The following is a 19836-nucleotide window of genomic DNA, read 5'->3' as shown; positions in this document are numbered from 1 at the left end:
CCTGAATATGATGGTGTCTCCATGTCTCCCATCTGCCAAATTGGAATTTGATGAAAACTGTTCTCCTTCCACACATGTAGTCCAATTCTCTCCAAATTTGGCTCAGATGATCTTCCAACCACCTGGACATTACATTTATTTTTTTTTTGTGTTCAGAATGATCTGGCTGTTGCAGCATCAGAATTTTCTTCATTTAAGAATCAACCGGTTGTTTAAGGGATGATTATTATTATAGTCATTTGACAACTTTGTATTTTGTGTTTTCCTCATCCCACACATCTGCAATTGCTTTGCAAATACATAAATACGTATGTAATGTTAAATGTCAGATTATTAAATACATACATACTATATACTTAAAAATCATGATGCAAATAAGCCTGCTGTTATACCATCATTTGGAGAGCAGAGGATCGTAATTTAGGTACATGTGACAGATTGCATGTCACATTGCCAGCTCCGTGCAGCTCCACAGCAGTCTTCCAAACACACAGAGCAAGACCGCCTCAGTCCGTGGTGGTCTGGGGCATCACATGATGATAAAGACAGTCGAGAGGGACAAGTGGAGCACACTGAGCTCATGTCGCAGATGAGCTTGTTAATCTGCAGTGTTAATTGCATCTCATCAGACCTCGCCGGCTCTGTGTGAGTCCGAAAGGAGTTTGATGTGAGTGTTGACAACTCTAATTATTCAGTAAACCCCCCCAAATATGACTGTTATAATTACAGTAGATAACGAGTGAGTTTAAGTGGGTACGTCTTGCGAGTGCGGTGAATGGGTGATGCTGTCAGGATAATTGTGAGACAGCTCACCCCCATTCTCATCGTTGTTCTCGTCTGCCTGTCTGCACTTTAATGGCGACCTTTTTGAACTGCTGTTAGCTCACTGAGGTCTAAGGGGACACTGCATCAGATTAGTGAAAAAATATTTTAATGGTCACTTGTGTGTCTGGTGTTTTGCAGGTTTATTAAAAGGGATTACAGCAAAACAAAACAATTGTCCAGTCAGCTTTAAAAACCCATGTAACAAGCCCATTCATTGTTTTGTTATATTGTCAAATAACAGGCATCAGCCAGCTGCTCTTGATCTTTTTTACAGATTCCTCCCTCTACCATCCCAGAGGTGATATCTAACCTGGTTGTTATTTTAAAAAATGCCCAGCTATGGATGCTGTGAAGTCAAGACCACAATGTCCTAATGCAGACTGACGATCAGAAAATTACACGCTTACCATGAGTGCCACTCTGTAATGCATTTCAGAAGAAGAAGAAAATAAGGGAACAGATTTGTTGTTCTGGGGAGAGATGAATGATTGACAGAGAGTGGCCGGAAAAAGATTTTGCCAAGTTGAAAACCAATGCCTACAATTGTATCACCCTATTATTATTATTATTATTATTGTTGTTGTTGTTATTATTATTATTATTATTATTATTGTTAAAGAGATAATGGGAATACCATAATTTTGGAACCCTTTACAAAAAAAGTACTATGGTGGTATCATGGTACAGTGATGGAGATGATAATACTAAGGTAGTTTGAAATATAATAGCATGGTACTGAAATTGATGTATTATGGTATTTTGTTGTATTTCTAAGAATATCATGGTAACATGCTCAAAATACTTTTGTGATTTAATGATATATGTGACTCTGGACCACAAAACCATGCAGTCGTAAGGGTAACATTTTTTAAAATGAGATTTATACTTCATCTGAATGCTGAAGTAAGAAGTTTCCATTGATGTATGGTTTGTTATGATAGGACAATATTTTGCCGAATCACCTTTAAAGCTGTCTAAATTAAGTTCTTACCAATACATATAACTAATAAAAAATAAAGTTTTGATATATTTTATATAAGACTGGTTTTTAGGTCAAGGGTCACATAAATCATGCTAATACCATGGTTTTGGACATTTATCGTGCTAATACCAGTATAATTTTAGTATCTGCATACTATTACAGTATTTATTATTATTTAGATTTTGTAAATTTTCTGTTACTTTTAATTTTTTATATATTACATATTTTTTGTTATATATCTATTTAGCTTTAATTTATTTTTTATTACAATAAATTTAGTTTTAGCTTCAGTTAATATTGACAACACTAGCTAACATTTGGTTTTGGAACATCAGATTGCCATGGTATTAGCATCTGTCTTCACCTCTGCCTGTACGTTTCTACAAAGGAAAAACTTGTATTTTTCAACCCTGTATACTATATCTTTTTCCTTTATCCCTCCTCTAAGTTCAGATCAGGCAAAAGAGATGAACTGATTAGGAGGGAGGAGCATGGGGAATGGAAATTCAAGGAGAAAAATTGCCGGATCAATTCAGATCCACATTTTATTACACTGGCTACAATATTAGCAGAGAATGAAAAAAAAAAACTCTTGTGAAATAGGATGACTCATCTGCAGGTGACACAGTTCTGAGAGCTGCCGAGTTCTCTCAGCCATGCCTCTGTCATTAATGGGAAATATTTATATACTTTTCCCATTTCCGAAATCACAGAGCGTTGCATTTCTCATAAGACTGACAATGACTGTCAAAGAACTCATTACAGCACATATTGATGATTCACAACACCAGTGATCAGTAAGTGAGACTCAAACGCACTGCATTTAGCCTTTATAGACGATCTATCTGATATACAGTACCAGCCTACACAAATCTAATCTATTACTCACTGCACAAGCGTTCAGAAACAAGTGAATTAAAGATTAACACATATGTCGTCGAGAACACGCTAATGCGTGCGAGCGTGACCGAGTTGGTGATAAAAATCTGACGTGATTTAGTGTGAGAGACAGATTTTGAGAGAGGGGAAGAGAGCAGCTGGCATGCTGGAACACTGTAAAATGTGATGCTCAGCCATTAATGCAGAGGTCCATGGTCTTATGTTTCTGTTCCTCTCTGTAGTGTTACTAAGCAACTCTCAATCTCCGCCAGCATGAGAGGGATGAGGATGCTCTGGTAGAAAATACCTGTCATTGTGTGTGTGGCGTGTGTGTACTTTGTGCCTGCGTGTGGGTGTGCTTTGCTGTGAAGCAGGTATGTGCTGTGCCTTACCATGTCGATGTGAGTGCGAATGTTCTCATTGTGGGTGCGTTACTGCTAGTACGTTCTGAGGAACGTGTTGAGACCCAGGCTGTGAGTGAGGCTGTGTGGGAGCATGTTTTGGCACTATGTGCTGTAGGAAGGTAGCAGCTCTCCAGTGTTGGTGCATGATGGGTAGTAGCCCTCTCAGTTGCCTCAGGGCTGGCTTAGATAGCAGGAAGTAGAGTGGCGGGTTCCAGCAAGGTGCCAGACAAATCAGAAGAATGGCTGACAGCGAGGCCACCTCCCACAGCAGAGACACCTCTGTACTTGATGCCGGTGATGGGGCGGTGGAGCTGGAGCTGTTGCTTCCGGGCGAGCTGGCGGAATTAAGGGACGGCGATAAAACATTGACAAACTCTAGCACGTAATAAGGCAGCCAGCTGATGGCGAACACCAGCGTGGAACCGATGAGAAGGGCTGTGGCTTTTTTATTGCGGTGGTCTGCGGCTAGAGTGCCCCGGCAGCGGTACAGGTGTGTGATGATGAGCCCGCAATGGAGGGCGATGCAAAGTAGAGGAGCCACGTAATACACCAGAAAGGCAGGAACGAGGAAGCCCAGCCAGTGACCCCGGCCCACCGACCACGTGCAGCCACTGTCAAACTGGATGTACGTGACTTTAGGTAGGGCCATGGCAATGGAAACCAGCCAGATAACAGCAACAGTGCCAGCTCTAAGGGACAAATAGAGAGACAGATACAGAGAATTCAATATATTGTACGCCTCTTTATGTCCCTGATGGCATTACCATAAGATTTCGATATAGTGGTCTGTATTTCTGTGGGGCTTTGAATGTGTAAACATCTTGGTAGTCACGATAAATATACATGCAATTTTTTGGATGTGAACAGTATCAGACACCACCTAATCTCTTCTCTAGACATGCATTTCAGTTCCATGGTACATTTCAAAATAGTATCCACTAGGCTGTCATCTCAGTACCACAGCACTTTTGTATTCATTTACCATAGGATTTAATGGTATTCCAAGGCAGTTTGTATATATTAATATCATCATAATAAAACCATCAGTCATGGTAATACACTCTTTTTTAAAATGAGAGTAATGATCCTCTTCAAAAAGTACTGTGATTTAAATAAATAGGATTTTCATCTCATATTGATTCACATTTGAGAAGTATTTTTAAACAGTGCCTGGATCATTTTTTCAGTTGAAGCGTGCCCTCAGCTTTTCATACAGAGTTGTTGCAAAAATATGTCAGCATTTATAAAAATAAAGTTACCCGAGTTTGCATCTCGAATTGAAAGCAAGAAGGAAATAAAAAGTTCTTATACTGAGAAAAATACATATAAAAGCATGTTTATATTGTGTTGAGAACAAGCTTTTCGGCTTTCCTGAACATATTTCTACCTAACTGATTTGTGAATAAATTACTCTTATGATTGGATACTTTTAGTGAATCAAGAACAGCGTTTAGTCACAAACAAATGACTCTTACGAGCCAGACCTTTTAAATAAGGTCATTACAAAAAGACCGTAAAGTTATCATTTGAATCGGAGTGATGGATGCTTTACTGAAACAATCATGGTTTTGTTTTCCAAATGCATCATAAACCTATAGCAGAAACCATTAGCACCAATGGTCTCAACGATCTACTTATGTGTTTACAATGCTTTTGGGAAATGCATGCTGCCCATAGTGAATCAACATGAAGTTATCATTTTTTCCACTGATTGGATAATTTAAAGAATAGAGCATTTAACTGAGATTTAGTGAATCTGGAAATCTATTTTCAATAACACAGTAATGCACCATGCTATGTAGCTATTCCAAAGTACTTCAAAGAAATAGTTGTCCATCACTGTACCATGACACTTTCTTTACTTTTTGTCTACAGAAAAAAAAAATCAAATATTTCTCCATTTCTTTCACCATTTTTTTACAACTGTTTTTCTCTAGGTCCTTCAGATACTCACACCTGCGCAGGGGTGGCCGGGGGTCGTGTCGAGGGAGCCACTATTCGATAACGCAGCACTGAGAGAGCAGCCAGGCTGAAGATGTCCACTCCAGCGGTCAGGGAGGTCATGAAGCTCAACAAAACACAAACGCCTCCTCCCAGCTGCCAGTTCTGAGAGCTAGCGCTCAGAAGCACACAGGGCAGGGTGAGTAGAGCACACAGATCAGCGAAACTCAGGTTCAACAGGAGGACCGAGCTGGGCTTCGAACGACGCCGTGGGTTACGCATCAACACCAACCACATGAGCAGGTGACCTCCGACCCCTACCAGCAGGGAGAGGATGCTGACCAGAGGCAGCACCAGAGAAAAGGAGATGGTGGTGTTGGTGGAGACCGTGTTGAATAGCAGGTTTACAATAGCAGGCATGATGGATTGTGTAGAAATCAGCCAGTCTCTGGGATAGAAAATTAAAGAATAGAAATAAGGAGATACATAGATATATTACAATAGCTTTTATGCAATAAATACTTGATTAATAACCCACACAGTGACATAAACACAAATGAAAAACAGAAATGCAAATCAGCCATTGTTACTCACATATCGCACATCTCAGTAAAAAATAAATGAGAAAAACTATTACACTTTACAACAAAAATCCATCCCACAGGATATGGAGCAATGGGAAGACATGATAACCAGCCCATTTGAATATGTGATATACATCCAAGCACGGACATTTGCAATTACACTGACCCATTACTCACGGAGGCAGTGACAGGAACATCTTCCAAGCACAATTTAAAGCCCATATTTAAACCTCCCCAACAGAACATCCATATGGCTATTAAACCTTAATGACCTTATAGGGTTCATTAAGAAACCTTCTAGTTTTGCATAGAGCAAACAAATCCTTCTATCCTTCAGCTCGGATAAAGATCGGCTGGAATAAAATAAAAACTGTATTTCATATCCTGACATTGGAATATTGGTCTTATAATAAATACTATCTGATTCCAACTCCACTGCAATTCTTTAGAAATATAAGTGAAATGATGTTAATAATAATAATATTATCTAAATATGATAGCGTTCGCTTTACACACATATGCACACTGACATAGATAGATAGATAGATAAAAAGTAAAATAATAATAATAAAAATAATAACACTAATAATAATAATAATAAAACAAGCTACAGCACAGAAGCATATATGAAAAGGTCTGAGAAAGGAGCAGGAGAAGAGAGTAAACACCCACAGCACCGTACACTGGAGAGAAAGAGAAAAGTTACTTGATCAGGCATCAGTCTGGCAGTCTGTGGGCTCACTTCTGCTCATCTGCTCCAAAGTACTGCATCCCCTAATGCAGCCTCCCCCTTGACACACACAGTCCAGCCCTCCACACACACACACACACACACAAGAAAACAAAAAAGGGGGACACTTGATCCACATCTGACTCACTTTATTCATCCTCTCACACACACACCTAATGTGGCTCATTAGGATCTAACAACATTCATGTGCTGTTAAGGAGAATTTCAACAGAATGAAACCAATTATGATGCACTGTTGAACGGTCTGCGAGAGTGAAACAAGGAGCTAATTTACATCTATAAATACTTCATGATGCTCCTCGGCCTCCGCCTAACACCAAAACATCACACATACAAACTCTAAAAGATGAAGGATATGAACACACCCCCTACACACTACTACAGTCTCGTAATTATGAAGTGAAACTGAGAAAATGTGTTAAGTTTTGTGATTTTTGTGAAGTTGGGAAAGTTTTAGGCACAAGATACATGAATTGTTTGCCTCTTTCTTGTCTCATAAACTTAAATCAGCTTGTAAAAGCTGAGGACTCTTCCGGTGTTTACTGGTTTCTTGTGATTGCAGCCATCTGCTTGAGTTACTCACTTTTTTCACTGTTCAACTCGAAACACTTGAGTGTGTGTCAGAGTGTGTGAAAGTTACTAGAAAGAGTTGATTTTTGTATGTGAAACAGAACCATGGTGTTTGGCATGCTACTGATTTGTACAATGATAACAAAAGGCTAGTTAACGTTAATTTGACATGGGAACTACACCATGGTAATGATAAAATACATTGCTATATGTTTACATGTACAGTTATAATCAAGCTAGTTGTTTTGTCTGTCCATTTTATAATTTTAAGTTCTATTTCAGCTTTATCTAAAGTGGTTTTAGTAGTTTAAATATGTTATTTGAATGTTTGTAGAATTAGCATAACACTGAAGCCAACTGTAAACCCATTATTGAGGCAATACGTGGCACTATATAAATTCGCAATTATCCATTATTTTGGATCGGAACTTTTAAAGTCCATATGTACTGTACTTGCTTACCACCACAGTACTTTTTAGTAAAGAACGGCAGCCAGAACAAGCATGCTGTGTAATACTTTAATGAATGTGATTAACAGATAATAAATGTGTATACTTGGTCCACACACAGCCCTTTGTTCCCTAAGTGAGTCCAATCATTAATGCAGCTGCCTTTAACGTCATATTACTTCATTACAGCTTCCCCCACTGCTGGTGTGAGTGGGTGTAGGTGTGTGTGAGTGTGCGTGTGTGAGTTAGAGAGGCCATTAATGAAATGATTTATGTATATTCTTACAATCCCCTGTGGTTTTTACATAATTGTGTGAACGTGTGTGTTTTGCTAATGCATGTAAGACATAATCAAGTGTCCCTCTAACATTTTAAACATAAGATGAATTGTTCCTTTGACCTGTGATGTTTTCCCATAGCAATCTGAACATGTGTGAATATGAGTTTGTGTGATTGTGTGACAGACGTTTGGAGCATGTCATGCACATTGGTTTATATTTTCTGGAAATGTACTATTGGGAGTTATTTTTTTATTTTTTTTTTACAAACCTGGTCTGTAATGTATTACACTAGCTGCCATTTTCATGCAGCACCTAGCGCATCAGCCTGGTATTTTCTCTAACATTCTGTAATCAAAAGACTTATTTCAAAATATGAACTCAAACATTTTCTTAACAAGAGAGAATAAAATACCTTTTCATAACTTCCACTTGGTAGTGATTTCTAACTTTTAAATTTACCTTCAAAGAGCCAATTTAGCGTAATAAAAAGCCTCATGAAGTGATAATGTAATAAATAGTCTGTTCTCTTCAGAGAGAGATTCTCAGGGACATTTAAGCAGCAGTCACAGACAATAAATTCCTTAATCTCTGCTTGAAAATTACTCTTCCGTAGCAAGATGTTTGCTTGGCTTTGGGCCTCTGCTGCCCTCCTGTGTCATTAAAAGGCAATGGGAGTCTTGTGTGAGATGCGGCATCTGGTATCCACTTTTGTTTAACCTTTCCTTGACTGAAAAAACGGCTTTGAAATGCCAAACAATACAATTGTTCAACTGCTAGTAATTAATCTATAAACTGTAATAATACTTTTTTTCTAGAATTCACTTCCAAAGTAATGCCAGTCTATCCATAAAGATGATTTTAATCGGGTTCCCGTTTCAAATATGTATAAAGAGGCATCGCGATTTTACGATGTAGCGTTACTAATGCCGCCTTATTATGATCACGTGACATTGATAGCTGCTGAAAATTCTGTTTTTCCATTACAGAAATAAACTGCATTTTAAAATACACTAAATTTAATTAACATTTCACAATAAAGAGAAATTTCATAATAACAAAAAAAAAAAAAAAAAAAAGTACTATGGCACTGTATAACCATATGGGGTTTAATATACAAAACTATAATATTATTTGAAGTACGCTGTAAAAATGTCCCATGTAAATCTGGTATTACCAATGGTGTTTTGACAGGTTACCCAGTAAATACCATGATATTCTTGAAGTTTCTTGGAGTATAATGTAAATAGGTAATATGGTAATCATTCAATACCATGATATAACAAAGTTCCATTGTTTTACTTTGTCAAAAAAAAAAAAAAAGAACAACAGCAAATTTAATATTCAGTTTTTATTCACTCAATCACATTTAGTAGAAAATAAAGCTCATTTAGGGCCAGCAAACTCTTAAACATTTATCCAGTTGCATAAACAATGCCTGATTAAGACAACAGTAATACTGCTAATGATATTGATCATATAGACAGAAAATTATAAGAATAAGTTAGTCACACACTACAAAACTTCACGTGGGTAATGTCGGACAGTGGGAGGGGGGTTACATCCACCAAACCAAATGAGAATTCAAGCGATGATTAGTGCAAATATTGGTTCTGTTTATATATTATACTTTACAAAATATCATTCTATGGTTTTAAAGATAAATAGCAAAAACTTCCTTTATGTCAAAGATTGTCAAAAGACCCAGAGGGAGAGAGACGGAGAGAGAGTGAAATAAAGGAATTGCAGTTAAGTGCAGAAGGTTAAGAATGATAGTTACATGAAAGCAGGAGGGGAAGCAAAACAACTCACTTAAGTAAGCAAGAATATGCTGAATATGTGTGTACAATGAGTCTTTATGAATTCATCCAGGTGCAAATTCATCTGCTGATCATATCTCTCCCTCTCTCTCCTCTCAGCATCACAATGACCCTCTGTTTTCACAGAGCTTTGGCTCAAATGGTTGTCATGATGCTTCAGCGTTGCTTGGCTCCGAACTCTGATGACCTGCAGAGATAAACAGAGGAAAAGAGAGAGAGAGAAAGAAGTGAATGATGGCCTACTTACGTTACCCGTTTACTAATCTGGCTTTGTTAAAGGTCAACTCAGAGCCATCTGTCTGTGGACACACAAACACGGAGAGGTGCACGCTCACACACTCACAATATATTCACACTGGAAAGATTTCCTCTAATTACTGGAGCGCTTTCCAGTCAGGCTATCTAATAAAGCTGCTGGACACTTCCAAGAAGCACATACACATACAAAACAGCACAGTACCAGGGAAATCCAAGGACTTATTTCGTTTCGGAGGGAGTCTAGGTTTTTTCACAGGGGGTTTGCGATCTGAGGATCTCTCCAGATCACAGCGGGCATCCTGCTCCATTCCTAAGGGGTAAATACAGGGGCACACAGAGGGAGGGATGGTTCACACAAGTAAGGATGAGTTGGTGAAGGCATGCTAGAGCAGTAGAGGGTGAATGCGGACCCTCCTCACGTGCTCAAAAGGGATTCGAAGTGTGTACCTGTGTCACATGAGTTTGCTTTCCTATTTCGATGTGGTTTCATGGGACCTCCAGGGCTGCTTTTGACTTCATCACCTGAGCAAAAAGAAACATCACATATTCTCTGTATTTCATTTTATATATATTTTTTAAATTGGAAGTCACAAAAATTTTGGGCAAATTATATATATATATATATATATATATATATATATATATATATATATATATATATATGTGTGTGTGTGTGTGTAATTATTATTATTATTCAAATACAGGTGCATCTCAATAAATTAGAATGTCGTGGAAAAGTTCATTTATATTCAGTAGTTCAACTCAAATTGTGAAACTTGTGTATTAAATAAATTCAATGCACACGGATTGAAGTAGTTTAAGTCTTTAGTTCTTTTAATTGTGATGATTTTGTCTCACATTTAACAAAAACCCACCATTTCACTATCTCTACTTCTTAATTGTGATGATTTTGTCTCACATTTAACAAAAACCCACCAATTCAACATCTCTACTTCAGTCTTTGTGCATTGAATTTATTTAATACATGAGTTTCCCAATTTGAGTTGAATTACTGAAATAAATGTACTTTTATGTTTTCCAGGACATTATAATTTATTGAGATCCACCTTTTAAAATACATTTTGTTCTATTAAAGCTTTACTAAAATATACATTTACAAAGTATTTTTCAGATAATGTATTACTAGTTTGTTCTGTTTTCTAATGAGTGTTATAAAGTGTTATTCTCAGATACATAGATGTAGGTATTATTGCTGTCAAAATTAGCGCGTTAACGCATTCGATTAATTTGAAATATTTAACGCGTTAAAAAAAAATAACGCAATTAACGCGGTTGCAGTTTTTTTTTATTTCTGGTTGTGGCCTATGTGTGTTCAACGTGCAAAGAAATATGGATAAGACCAAGGAAGGACTTTTAGACGGAAAGTTTCAGTATAAAACTCTGCCGGATTACTCTTCAGTCTGCCACAAGAAACATTACTCTTCATTTAGTCTGCCACAAGAAACAGCAACATTAAAATCATGAACTCAAATGTCACTGTTTAAAAAAAAAAACAATGACTGTTGTAACAGTGCGTAAATCAGACCTTTCTGTAACGCTAACGTTAATAAGCTTAAACGAAAATAAAGAAATAATTGTGTAGCGGAGTATTTTTTGTACACAGTGCCGCGAACTGTCAATCACTCCTGTACGCGTGCATCACTGTCTTCCTCGCAGCTGCAGCAACTTGCGCTCTCTCTCTTCATCAGGCTTTAAAACAAAAAGGGGACAAAAAGATCATATTGTCTTTGTGCATAGGCTATAGATTAATTAGATAAATGAATATCTAAATTTGTGCCTTGCCGTCTACGGTATTTTTTTAGAACTTAGAAAAAAGATGCTGCAGCCAATGAACAGCCAGCGGGGGCTGCAGGACGACTCAGCCTCCGCAGACAGTTTTTAATGTTTATCAGAAAATAAATACTCAAGATTTTGCTTTAGTATAAGTTCCGGGACAATTAGGGCCAGATTCGAGAGTCGGGACAACAGTTTAGATTTCGGGACTGTCCCGAATTTTTCGGGACGTCTGATCACCCTTCCTGAAAGAGCTGCATTACTTAATTAGCTTGAGTCTGACCTGCACAGTGATAGGATTCAAATTTGGTGAGGTGTCAGTCAGCGAATCATCAGATTCTGGTCTTGTTCTTGCAGTATTCAGAGTATGAAGCCAAGAAAACATATTAAGTGTTGTTGTTAACTGTATTTGATTTTTAACCGAACCGAGCGTTGTGTACACTCATAACGAGTTTCACACACCTTCTCCGGCCACGTTGAGTTGATGACACTTAACAGTGGGAAAAGCGACACATGCACTGTTCACTTGTATAACTTAAGGGTGAATGGGTAATGTAGTTTCTGCTCTGGGTGGGATGAATTAGGAAGCTTGCATTGTGAAGGGCGCTCTGAAAATCGGCAGTGCAGGTAAAAGATTAAAACCTCTATTAAAACAGATGTCCAAATGAGCGTACCAGTACGCTACAAGCACGTTCTGGGCGCACGGAGAGGTGGCGGTACGCTCAAGAGCTATATTTGGAAGTGGCGGTACTGGTGCGTACCAGCCCACTTAAAGCACTGGCAATTTTTTTGCAGTCCACTTAGAATTCAACATGGAAATCATTTTTGTTTTTTATTGACATTGATTGTTTTGAAATTCAAATGGTACTTACATGCCTGTGTTTTTATTTCTGTAATAAATATGGCTTTCAAGCCAACAGTTAATTTGGAGGATATTGATGGTTTATTGCAGGTATGTTGTTTACATGAGAAAATCTGTGTTACAAGTTAAACAAAAATTCCAATAAACAATCATATTTTGAATTTAAATAGTTTCTTTGTCTTGAGTTTACATTAATTATTTACATTTTACATTTACATATGCAAAAAGTTTCAGTCTTTTAATCGCGATTAATTTTAAAAAATTGTGCGATTAATTAGTTAATTTTTTTTAATCGATTGACAGCACTAGTAGGTATATAAAATTACAAAGTAGAATTATTATTAATTAATCTTATTATTAATCTCAGATACACTGTTAACTTAAAATAAATATATACATAAATATATATATTATATTTAAAATAACTGTAAAAGTTTACATTTAGAAACCTTTTTATACATAAAATACTACTAGTACTAATACACTGTCTTAATACTATCACATTCACCAAGTATTTATGATTATACACTTACAAAGAATATATGATTATTAAACTGCTTAACATTAAGCTTAATGAACAATAAATGCAACTGCCAGTAATGCTGGGTACACACCAAAATATTTTTTACATCTTATAAAATATAAAAAATGTGATGAGGATAAAAAAAATCCTAGATTTAACCGTTTTGTCCGATAGTGTGTGGTGTGCCATGATCTGACAAAGACAGCTCACCACACAACAACAGATTTTCAACCAGAGTCTCGACTGTGAACACAGGAAATCTCGCAAAATCTCGCGAGACTTCAGAATAAGAATGGCGGAATATGCAGGAAGAAATTGCAATGATAGTGTTTGGAATGAATTTATACACGACTCGTTGTATAAACATTCATGCTGTTGCTACAACAAGCTGATCTCCATCTCTGCTGTCCACATCAATTTCACTTTGTGCTGCGCCATGACTGCTTCCGTCTTCCATCATCTCGCTTTCTGATTGGATATTGTTTCGTTTCACGTGATAATCTCCAGAGCGTGCAGGCTTTTGTCCTCGGGGTTCCCCGCACACATCAGGATTTCTGATCGTAAATATTAACATGTTGAATATTTACAATTCGCGATCGGGGCAGCTCCGACGTTCTTCCGATCAGGTTTGGACACTCTTAACACACCCCACACCAAGGGAAAATCTGATAAGATCATCTGTAGATAGCTAGGATTGTCAGAAGAGGGGAAATCGGCCCAAAATCAGCCCAATTATCTTTTGGTGTGTACCCAGCATAAGACAACTTTTTTATGAATTACCTTGAAGCAAAGCAGAATCTACTGAAGCAGAATGAAACACAGGCTTAGCTGAGGCGGGCGGGGCAGCTGGTGGCTGATTCTCATTGGTCACGTCTTGTGGTGAGGAGCCAGTGGTAGACGAGTGAGGTGAATAATAACATGGCTGAAAAGAATGATATAATCAACAGCTGTTTTCATGATACATCTTTGCTTTGAGAATAAAGACACGCTCCACTCACGATCACTGACATTTTAAGTCAAAGACGCAAAGATACCTTTTCAGGGATAGGTGGAGACTGTCCTTCTGGTTTTTGGTCTTCTCCACATTTCCTGTCCTCTTCTTCCTCATCCTTCTCCCTCAGTTCTCCAGAATCTTCAGTAGGTTTATCAGGGAACAGCAAATAATAACCATTTAGAAAGTTAAAATTAATTAATTAAAACTAGATAACAGAGAAAAAAATCACTAAAATGAATGAATTCTGTCTTAAATGCCAACTAATGTCTGAATATGCATTACCGGAGCTCTCCTCCAGATGGCGTTGTCGTGTCTTAGCTAAACTCGGCTTGGTACTCTGAGGCGGAGGCTCGGGTCTTTTTCTGGTTTCTAGCAACTGAGGGTCCATTATAATATCTGCCTTTTTCTGGCTGTCTGACTGTGATTCCTGTCTTCCTGATTCTGACCGTCTGTCTATAGATGGCATTTGCTCTTTAGCAACGATATCTGAATGCCGCTCCATCTCATGCTCTCCATATCCAATCTCTTCTGATGAGCCGAACACCTCACTGTAATCAGGCGACTGAAGGGAACAGAGAGACGGAGTGTGAGAGACTGGAAAACATGTCATTATGCTCATTAAATTTACATTTAATTTGTTTTCGAATCGATCAAGAACAATCGATGCTAACATTACATTACTTACTAATGAACACAATTCCTTCCCATGTTTGTTCTCAACATTACCTGCACCATTTGAATGAATAAATAAATATTGCATCGTTTGTGTACCAGAGTTGGCCTAAATTAATTTTAAGAATTGGCTCTGCTTCAACTCGTGACGTAGAACTGCAACAGCCATGGAATCTCAACACGGAATGTTGAATTTGAGTTAGAATGACAAGCGGAGGAATTTACTGGGTTGTAATTGAAAGATTTAATGCGGTGAACTTTACCTGTCTTTGTGAAAAGCAGGAGGGGCTGAGTCCCATCATTCCTGGCAGGGGTATACCATGAACGGGCCGTCCTGACAGCTGAGGGGTCCTCTGAACACCGGGCCCTACCAGCCTCCCGTTGGTGCCCTCAGTGCCTAGGTCTAACCTCCCACGATCCTTTGGGTGTTGAATCAAGGAGTACACATTCTCAGCAGCAATACTGAGAGAGCATCAAATAAAAGGAAAACAAGAGTAAGAGTTTGATGTATGTTGTTTGATGTATTGATATAATACACTTTATTTCATTTATAATTGTGATATATGATATACTGTGCACTACTGTACACTATCTTCTTCTTTTTAAAGAAATTGACACTTTTAATCAACATGGACACATTCAATTAATCAAAAGTGACAAAAAGGATATTTATAATATAACAAAAGTTTTTAATTTCAGATAAACACTGTTCTTTTGAACTTTCTACGTACAAAGGATCCTGAAAAACAAATGTATCATGCTTTTTACATAAAAGTTAAGCAGCACAACTGTTTTCAACATTGATAATTATAAGAAATGTTTCTAATTTAACACTGAAGACTGCAGAAATTCAGCTTTCCCATCACATGAATACTTTACAATTGAAAATATGCAACAAAAAAAAAAAGATTTAAAAACAGTTATTTTCAAATGTAATAACATTTAACATTATTACTGTTTTTACTGTATTTTTGATCAAAGCAATGCAGTCTCATTGAAAAAATGAGTCTTATTTCAGACATTAAAAATCTTACTGACCCCAAACTTTTGAAGGGAAGTGTATTGTTAATTATTATATATTAAAATAGGACTGACTCACTTAGTGCGACATTCCTCCCCACAAGCCCCAGCCCTTTCTGTGGTGTCTGACTCCTGGTATGATATGGTAGAATTGCGGTTCTTCCTGAATCCAGAAAAGATTGACAGCACACTGCGTCTTTTCTTCCTCCTCAGAGCCTGAGCGTGATGGTGGGATGACAGCTGACTGCAGGACAGAAAGTCAGGGTGTCAGAGATAAGATAACGTCCACATTTTTAGCATGTCCATATACCTTCAACCTTTACAAAGAGAGCAAATGTGACACCTTCATTGTTAGACTTCATTACTACACTGAAGTGTTCAGTACTGAAGCACCTGTCTGGTAAAACTCTCTTGGTGTAGAAGTCAGGCAGTCCATCTTCCAAAAGAGATACTCCACCATTCTCCGAGCAGTGCTACAGGACGACAAGAGAAATAATGATGATGATAATGATGATGATGATGATGATTGTGTGCTTTTAAAGACTGGGACTGGAGTAGATCATCTCTCTAAATTTGTGTTAGTGGATGATGCTGTCACGCTACTGTATCTCACCATCTGGGATTTGTTCTTCTGTATTATGTCAATGCATTAATTTGATCAACAGACATTACAAAGACAAGCTGATCGGAAGTGATTGAAAAGGAGAGAGCCTTTAATGTTTGATGCTTTCATTCTGGAGACCCTGGAGAAAACATCTGGGCCTGCGTTCAGACAGATTTCTGAGAACAATCACGCTAACAAGAGAACGTGATTAAAATCAACCCCCTCCTTCTCTTGATAACAGCTTGAATAGCTGTCGATTAATCGCTTCTTATTTCAGATTTTGAGTGTTTTTGACGAATACCTATTGTAGAATATTTTGTAATAAACGTCCAATATAAGGTATTGTATACTTAAATTTAGTTATTATTATAAAATAGTGCTGCATGAAATACATTATAGATTCAAGTCTATCAAACTGAATTGTTAACAATATTGATCATAAATATATGATGAATATGAGGCTAACACAAGCCTTGAGGGCAATAACACAATATGAGGCAAAGCCTGAAACTGTCGAGGTTAATAAGTCATTTTGTGACACTTCATCTTTACTTATACCTTTTTTAACACTAAAAGTGCTTTATTACATAGCAGACGCTTTTCAGCAAAGCGACTTGCAGTGCATTCAGGCTATAAATTTTTTTACCAGTGTGTGTGTTCCTTGGGAATCGAACCCACAACCTTTTGCACTGCTAAAGCAAAGCTCTACCACTGAGCCACAGGTATAAATTAGTATTGGTGTGGGAATACTGGCAATGGTGCAGGTTCTTACCGTCTCAAAGGGAGCATGTGCAGTCCTGTGTCTTCGTGGTGGACGTGGTCTGACATGGGTCACATGACGCAGGGGTGAACCCTGTGTGGGCAGGGTGGACAGACCTTCCCATGATGCCGAGCGTGAAAGGGGAGCAGATGTCTGAGGAGTGGACACTAAAGGTGAAGAGTTGGGGTCGTCACCTAGACCTGAAGGAGAGTGTATTAATTACATGACGTGCTGTTTAAAAACTTAGGATTACATCACTTGCTCACCAGTGGATCATCTGCAATAAATGGATGCCGTCAGAATGAGAGTCCAAACAACTGGTAAAAACATCACAATAATTCACAAGTTTTGTAGCTAATCAATAAGCTGCATGTTTGTAATAAACGGATCCATCATTAAGATGCTTTTAAATTCAAACCATTTTTCCCCCGGCTCTGTTCATAAAATGACTTTCTCCAGTGAAAAAGTGGTATCTTCTCAATGCAGGGGAGAAATATGCATAGATCCAATCACCGTTTACAAACAAAACAGTTCTTAACAAATATTTCAGTGGATTTTGACGTGAGAGGACAACAGAGGAAGCATTATTAAGGATATTTTTCCCAGAAGTGACAGTTTCAAGTTAAAATGCCTTAATGATGGAATGTTTTTATCAGCTATTTCAACTCTAATTCAGACGGCACCCATTCACTGCAGAGGATTCCATTGATCAGCAAGGGATGTAATGCTAAATTTCTCCCCCCCCAAAAAAAAAAAAAAAAAATTGAGTGAACTATTCTGTTAATTTTTTAATTGTCATGGAGCACGATTAAGTGAATGAATTTTTTTCTTTGTATTTTTTTTATTTTTATAATTACAATTTAAAAACACTAAATTAACATGCTGAAATGACATAAATGTTAAATATGTTTTATAAATGAAATTGAGCTTAAAATATGATATAAAGAATGAATGTTTGAACTGAAAAATGTATACACAGTATAAGTATTCATGACTTGAAAGCACTGAATGAGTGTTAAACTAAAAAATGAATGATAGTCCTGCTTTCATCCGACATAACGTGCATGTGTGACTCACTGAGTCTGTTGGACACAGGACGAATGCGTCTGGTCCTGGAGCTGCGTTTCTTAATGGCAATTGTGTCCTGTGTGCAGAATGACAGAAGTGAGTGAGAACATCGCGAACTGAGCAGATGACAAAACCACTGAGTTACAAGAGATGACAGATACTGTAAATACCACCAAACACACAAATGAGTCATTTGCTAGTGATTCACGTAACACACTCACTATGCTGATGCCAAAGTCATCCTCCACAACATCCAGTATGTCAGCATGTCTGTGTGTGCGCCTGGCTGTTCCACCGTCTTCCAGCCGTCTCATCTGTGAAACCTGCCGGAGCTGTGGTGATGAACAGATGCGTGAGGAAGAGCGATGCTTGTGCACGTGTTCAAAGTGAACAGACGAATGGAGAGAGAAATTCGTTTGTAGTACCAGGGTTTTGTGTGTGGCATAAAGCTCCTGTAGGATCTGGTCCACTATGGAGTTAGTGAGATAAGATACCACAGATAGCTTCACCTCCCTAAAATTGAGAGAGATGGGAGACACAGAAATAACTTGTTAGAGCATACTAAAACCATGCTGGGAGTTCCAACTGTGAAAACAGTAGCTACAGAAAAGTAGGTTTGCCTTTCCAATAAAGACTTCCTGATTTTGTTTGATGGGTGCATCGCACAGATCATTTGTTCGGACAAAAATGTAGATACACCCATGATACAGCCATGCAAGGTGAATCAATATCAAGAATCTAAATCAAGGGGCCTTTGAAGTACTAAGCTGTATGAAGAAAAAATAAAAAAAAAATAATACTGGTTAAAAAAGGACCTTTCATGATCCTGTTAGCTTCCTACCAAAATACTGTCCTATCACAATAAAGGCAACACACTAAAAATGTATTTTTAGAATAAATAAATACATAAATCATGTCAATTTGTGCTAACCCTGACCTAAAGGTCTACAAATAATATTTTAAGTTTGTTGAAAAATGTAGTTGCAAATTAATTATAGTTAATGAACACGTAGTTGCACAGTTACTTATAGTTAGTAGAACGTTTAAAGTGGACTTTTGAAAGTGAAATCTAACCAAAAATAAAATAAAAAAGCTTTTGTACTGATTGTAACCTTATTTTACATTCTGTATTTAGATATAAATATGTAAATGTGTTGTGCATCTAAATCTAAATGTTTATTTTAAACAAAATTAAAATGGTAAAGAAAAAGTTAAAATAAATTAAAAATAAAGTTTAACATGGCTTTAGTCTTTTTTTTACGTTATGTATCTATATTCACAAATACTGTACATACATGTATTTTTTTTCTATGATAGTGACCAATTGCATTCTGTGATTTTTCTGCACAGTCCTGTGTTACACACATTTTAGTTATAAGCGTCATCCCATTTCTTGAGTTTGTACCAGTATACCAAAAGCTCCACCAAAGATTACACTAACAGTTTTGGAGATTTCTGTCATTACCCATTCAAATAGACAGCTGATTTAAAAAGCTGCTGCCTGGGAGCATTATATAGACTGCTGCTGACTGAACAGACTTCAAAAAAAGGACTTCTCACAGCATTAATTTCAGAAACATCAACAACTCAACACCCTCCTTTCTTACTCCAGAGCTCTGTTGATGTCCTGAGCTGCTCTCTCCATCAGAGCAGTGCGGATGGACGAACGAGGGATGGACACACGTTCAGAGATGGAGGAAAGGGGAGGAGAGAGACACTCCGCCGCGGCACAAGAAAGCGGACACAGCTCCCGGCACAGAGACACCATGGAGTCCACAATGACCTGCACAAATCCACC

At 37.6% G+C, this 19836-nt stretch overlaps 2 protein-coding genes across 3 annotated transcripts in view; both read right to left on the bottom strand.

Moving 5' to 3' along the window:
- Positions 1 to 3103: 3103 nt before the first annotated feature.
- si:ch211-119o8.4 (somatostatin receptor type 3) lies at positions 3104 to 5451 on the bottom strand. The gene is made up of 2 exons (XM_052547801.1): positions 5045 to 5451; positions 3104 to 3779 (listed from the first exon to the last, which is right to left on the bottom strand). Exons 1-2 carry the CDS (start codon positions 5449 to 5451, stop codon positions 3104 to 3106), a joined length of 1083 nt encoding a protein of 360 aa, XP_052403761.1.
- A 3548-nt stretch (positions 5452 to 8999) lies between these two features.
- carmil3 (capping protein regulator and myosin 1 linker 3) overlaps positions 9000 to 19836 on the bottom strand; it is a 54528-nt gene continuing 43691 nt past the window's right edge. For both annotated transcript variants that reach the window (XM_052549212.1, XM_052549213.1), the window contains exons 27-40: positions 19646 to 19821; positions 18464 to 18551; positions 18260 to 18370; positions 18048 to 18114; positions 16983 to 17170; positions 16000 to 16079; positions 15686 to 15850; positions 14850 to 15048; positions 14197 to 14476; positions 13955 to 14052; positions 13701 to 13842; positions 10189 to 10263; positions 9944 to 10051; positions 9000 to 9670 (exon numbers count right to left, since the gene is read on the bottom strand). In XM_052549212.1, the coding sequence (XP_052405172.1) occupies positions 9630 to 9670; positions 9944 to 10051; positions 10189 to 10263; positions 13701 to 13842; positions 13955 to 14052; positions 14197 to 14476; positions 14850 to 15048; positions 15686 to 15850; positions 16000 to 16079; positions 16983 to 17170; positions 18048 to 18114; positions 18260 to 18370; positions 18464 to 18551; positions 19646 to 19821 (1818 nt within the window). In that variant the 3' untranslated portion in view covers positions 9000 to 9629. The remainder of the gene's footprint in view (positions 9671 to 9943; positions 10052 to 10188; positions 10264 to 13700; positions 13843 to 13954; positions 14053 to 14196; positions 14477 to 14849; positions 15049 to 15685; positions 15851 to 15999; positions 16080 to 16982; positions 17171 to 18047; positions 18115 to 18259; positions 18371 to 18463; positions 18552 to 19645; positions 19822 to 19836) is intronic.

The sequence above is a fragment of the Carassius gibelio genome, chromosome B2 (assembly GCF_023724105.1).
Source record: "Carassius gibelio isolate Cgi1373 ecotype wild population from Czech Republic chromosome B2, carGib1.2-hapl.c, whole genome shotgun sequence".
In the NCBI taxonomy this organism is placed as follows: Eukaryota; Metazoa; Chordata; class Actinopteri; order Cypriniformes; family Cyprinidae; genus Carassius; species Carassius gibelio.
This window is presented reverse-complemented; position numbering and strand designations above follow the sequence as displayed.

Coding starts and splice junctions, on each gene's coding strand:
- si:ch211-119o8.4 (XM_052547801.1), bottom strand. CDS start 5,451: ATGCCTGCTATTGTAAACCTGCTATTCAACACGGTCTCCACCAACACC. Junction 3,780..5,044: donor CCGGCCACCCCTGCGCAGGT/GTGAGTATCTGA, acceptor TTTGTCCCTTAG/AGCTGGCACTGTTGCTGTTA.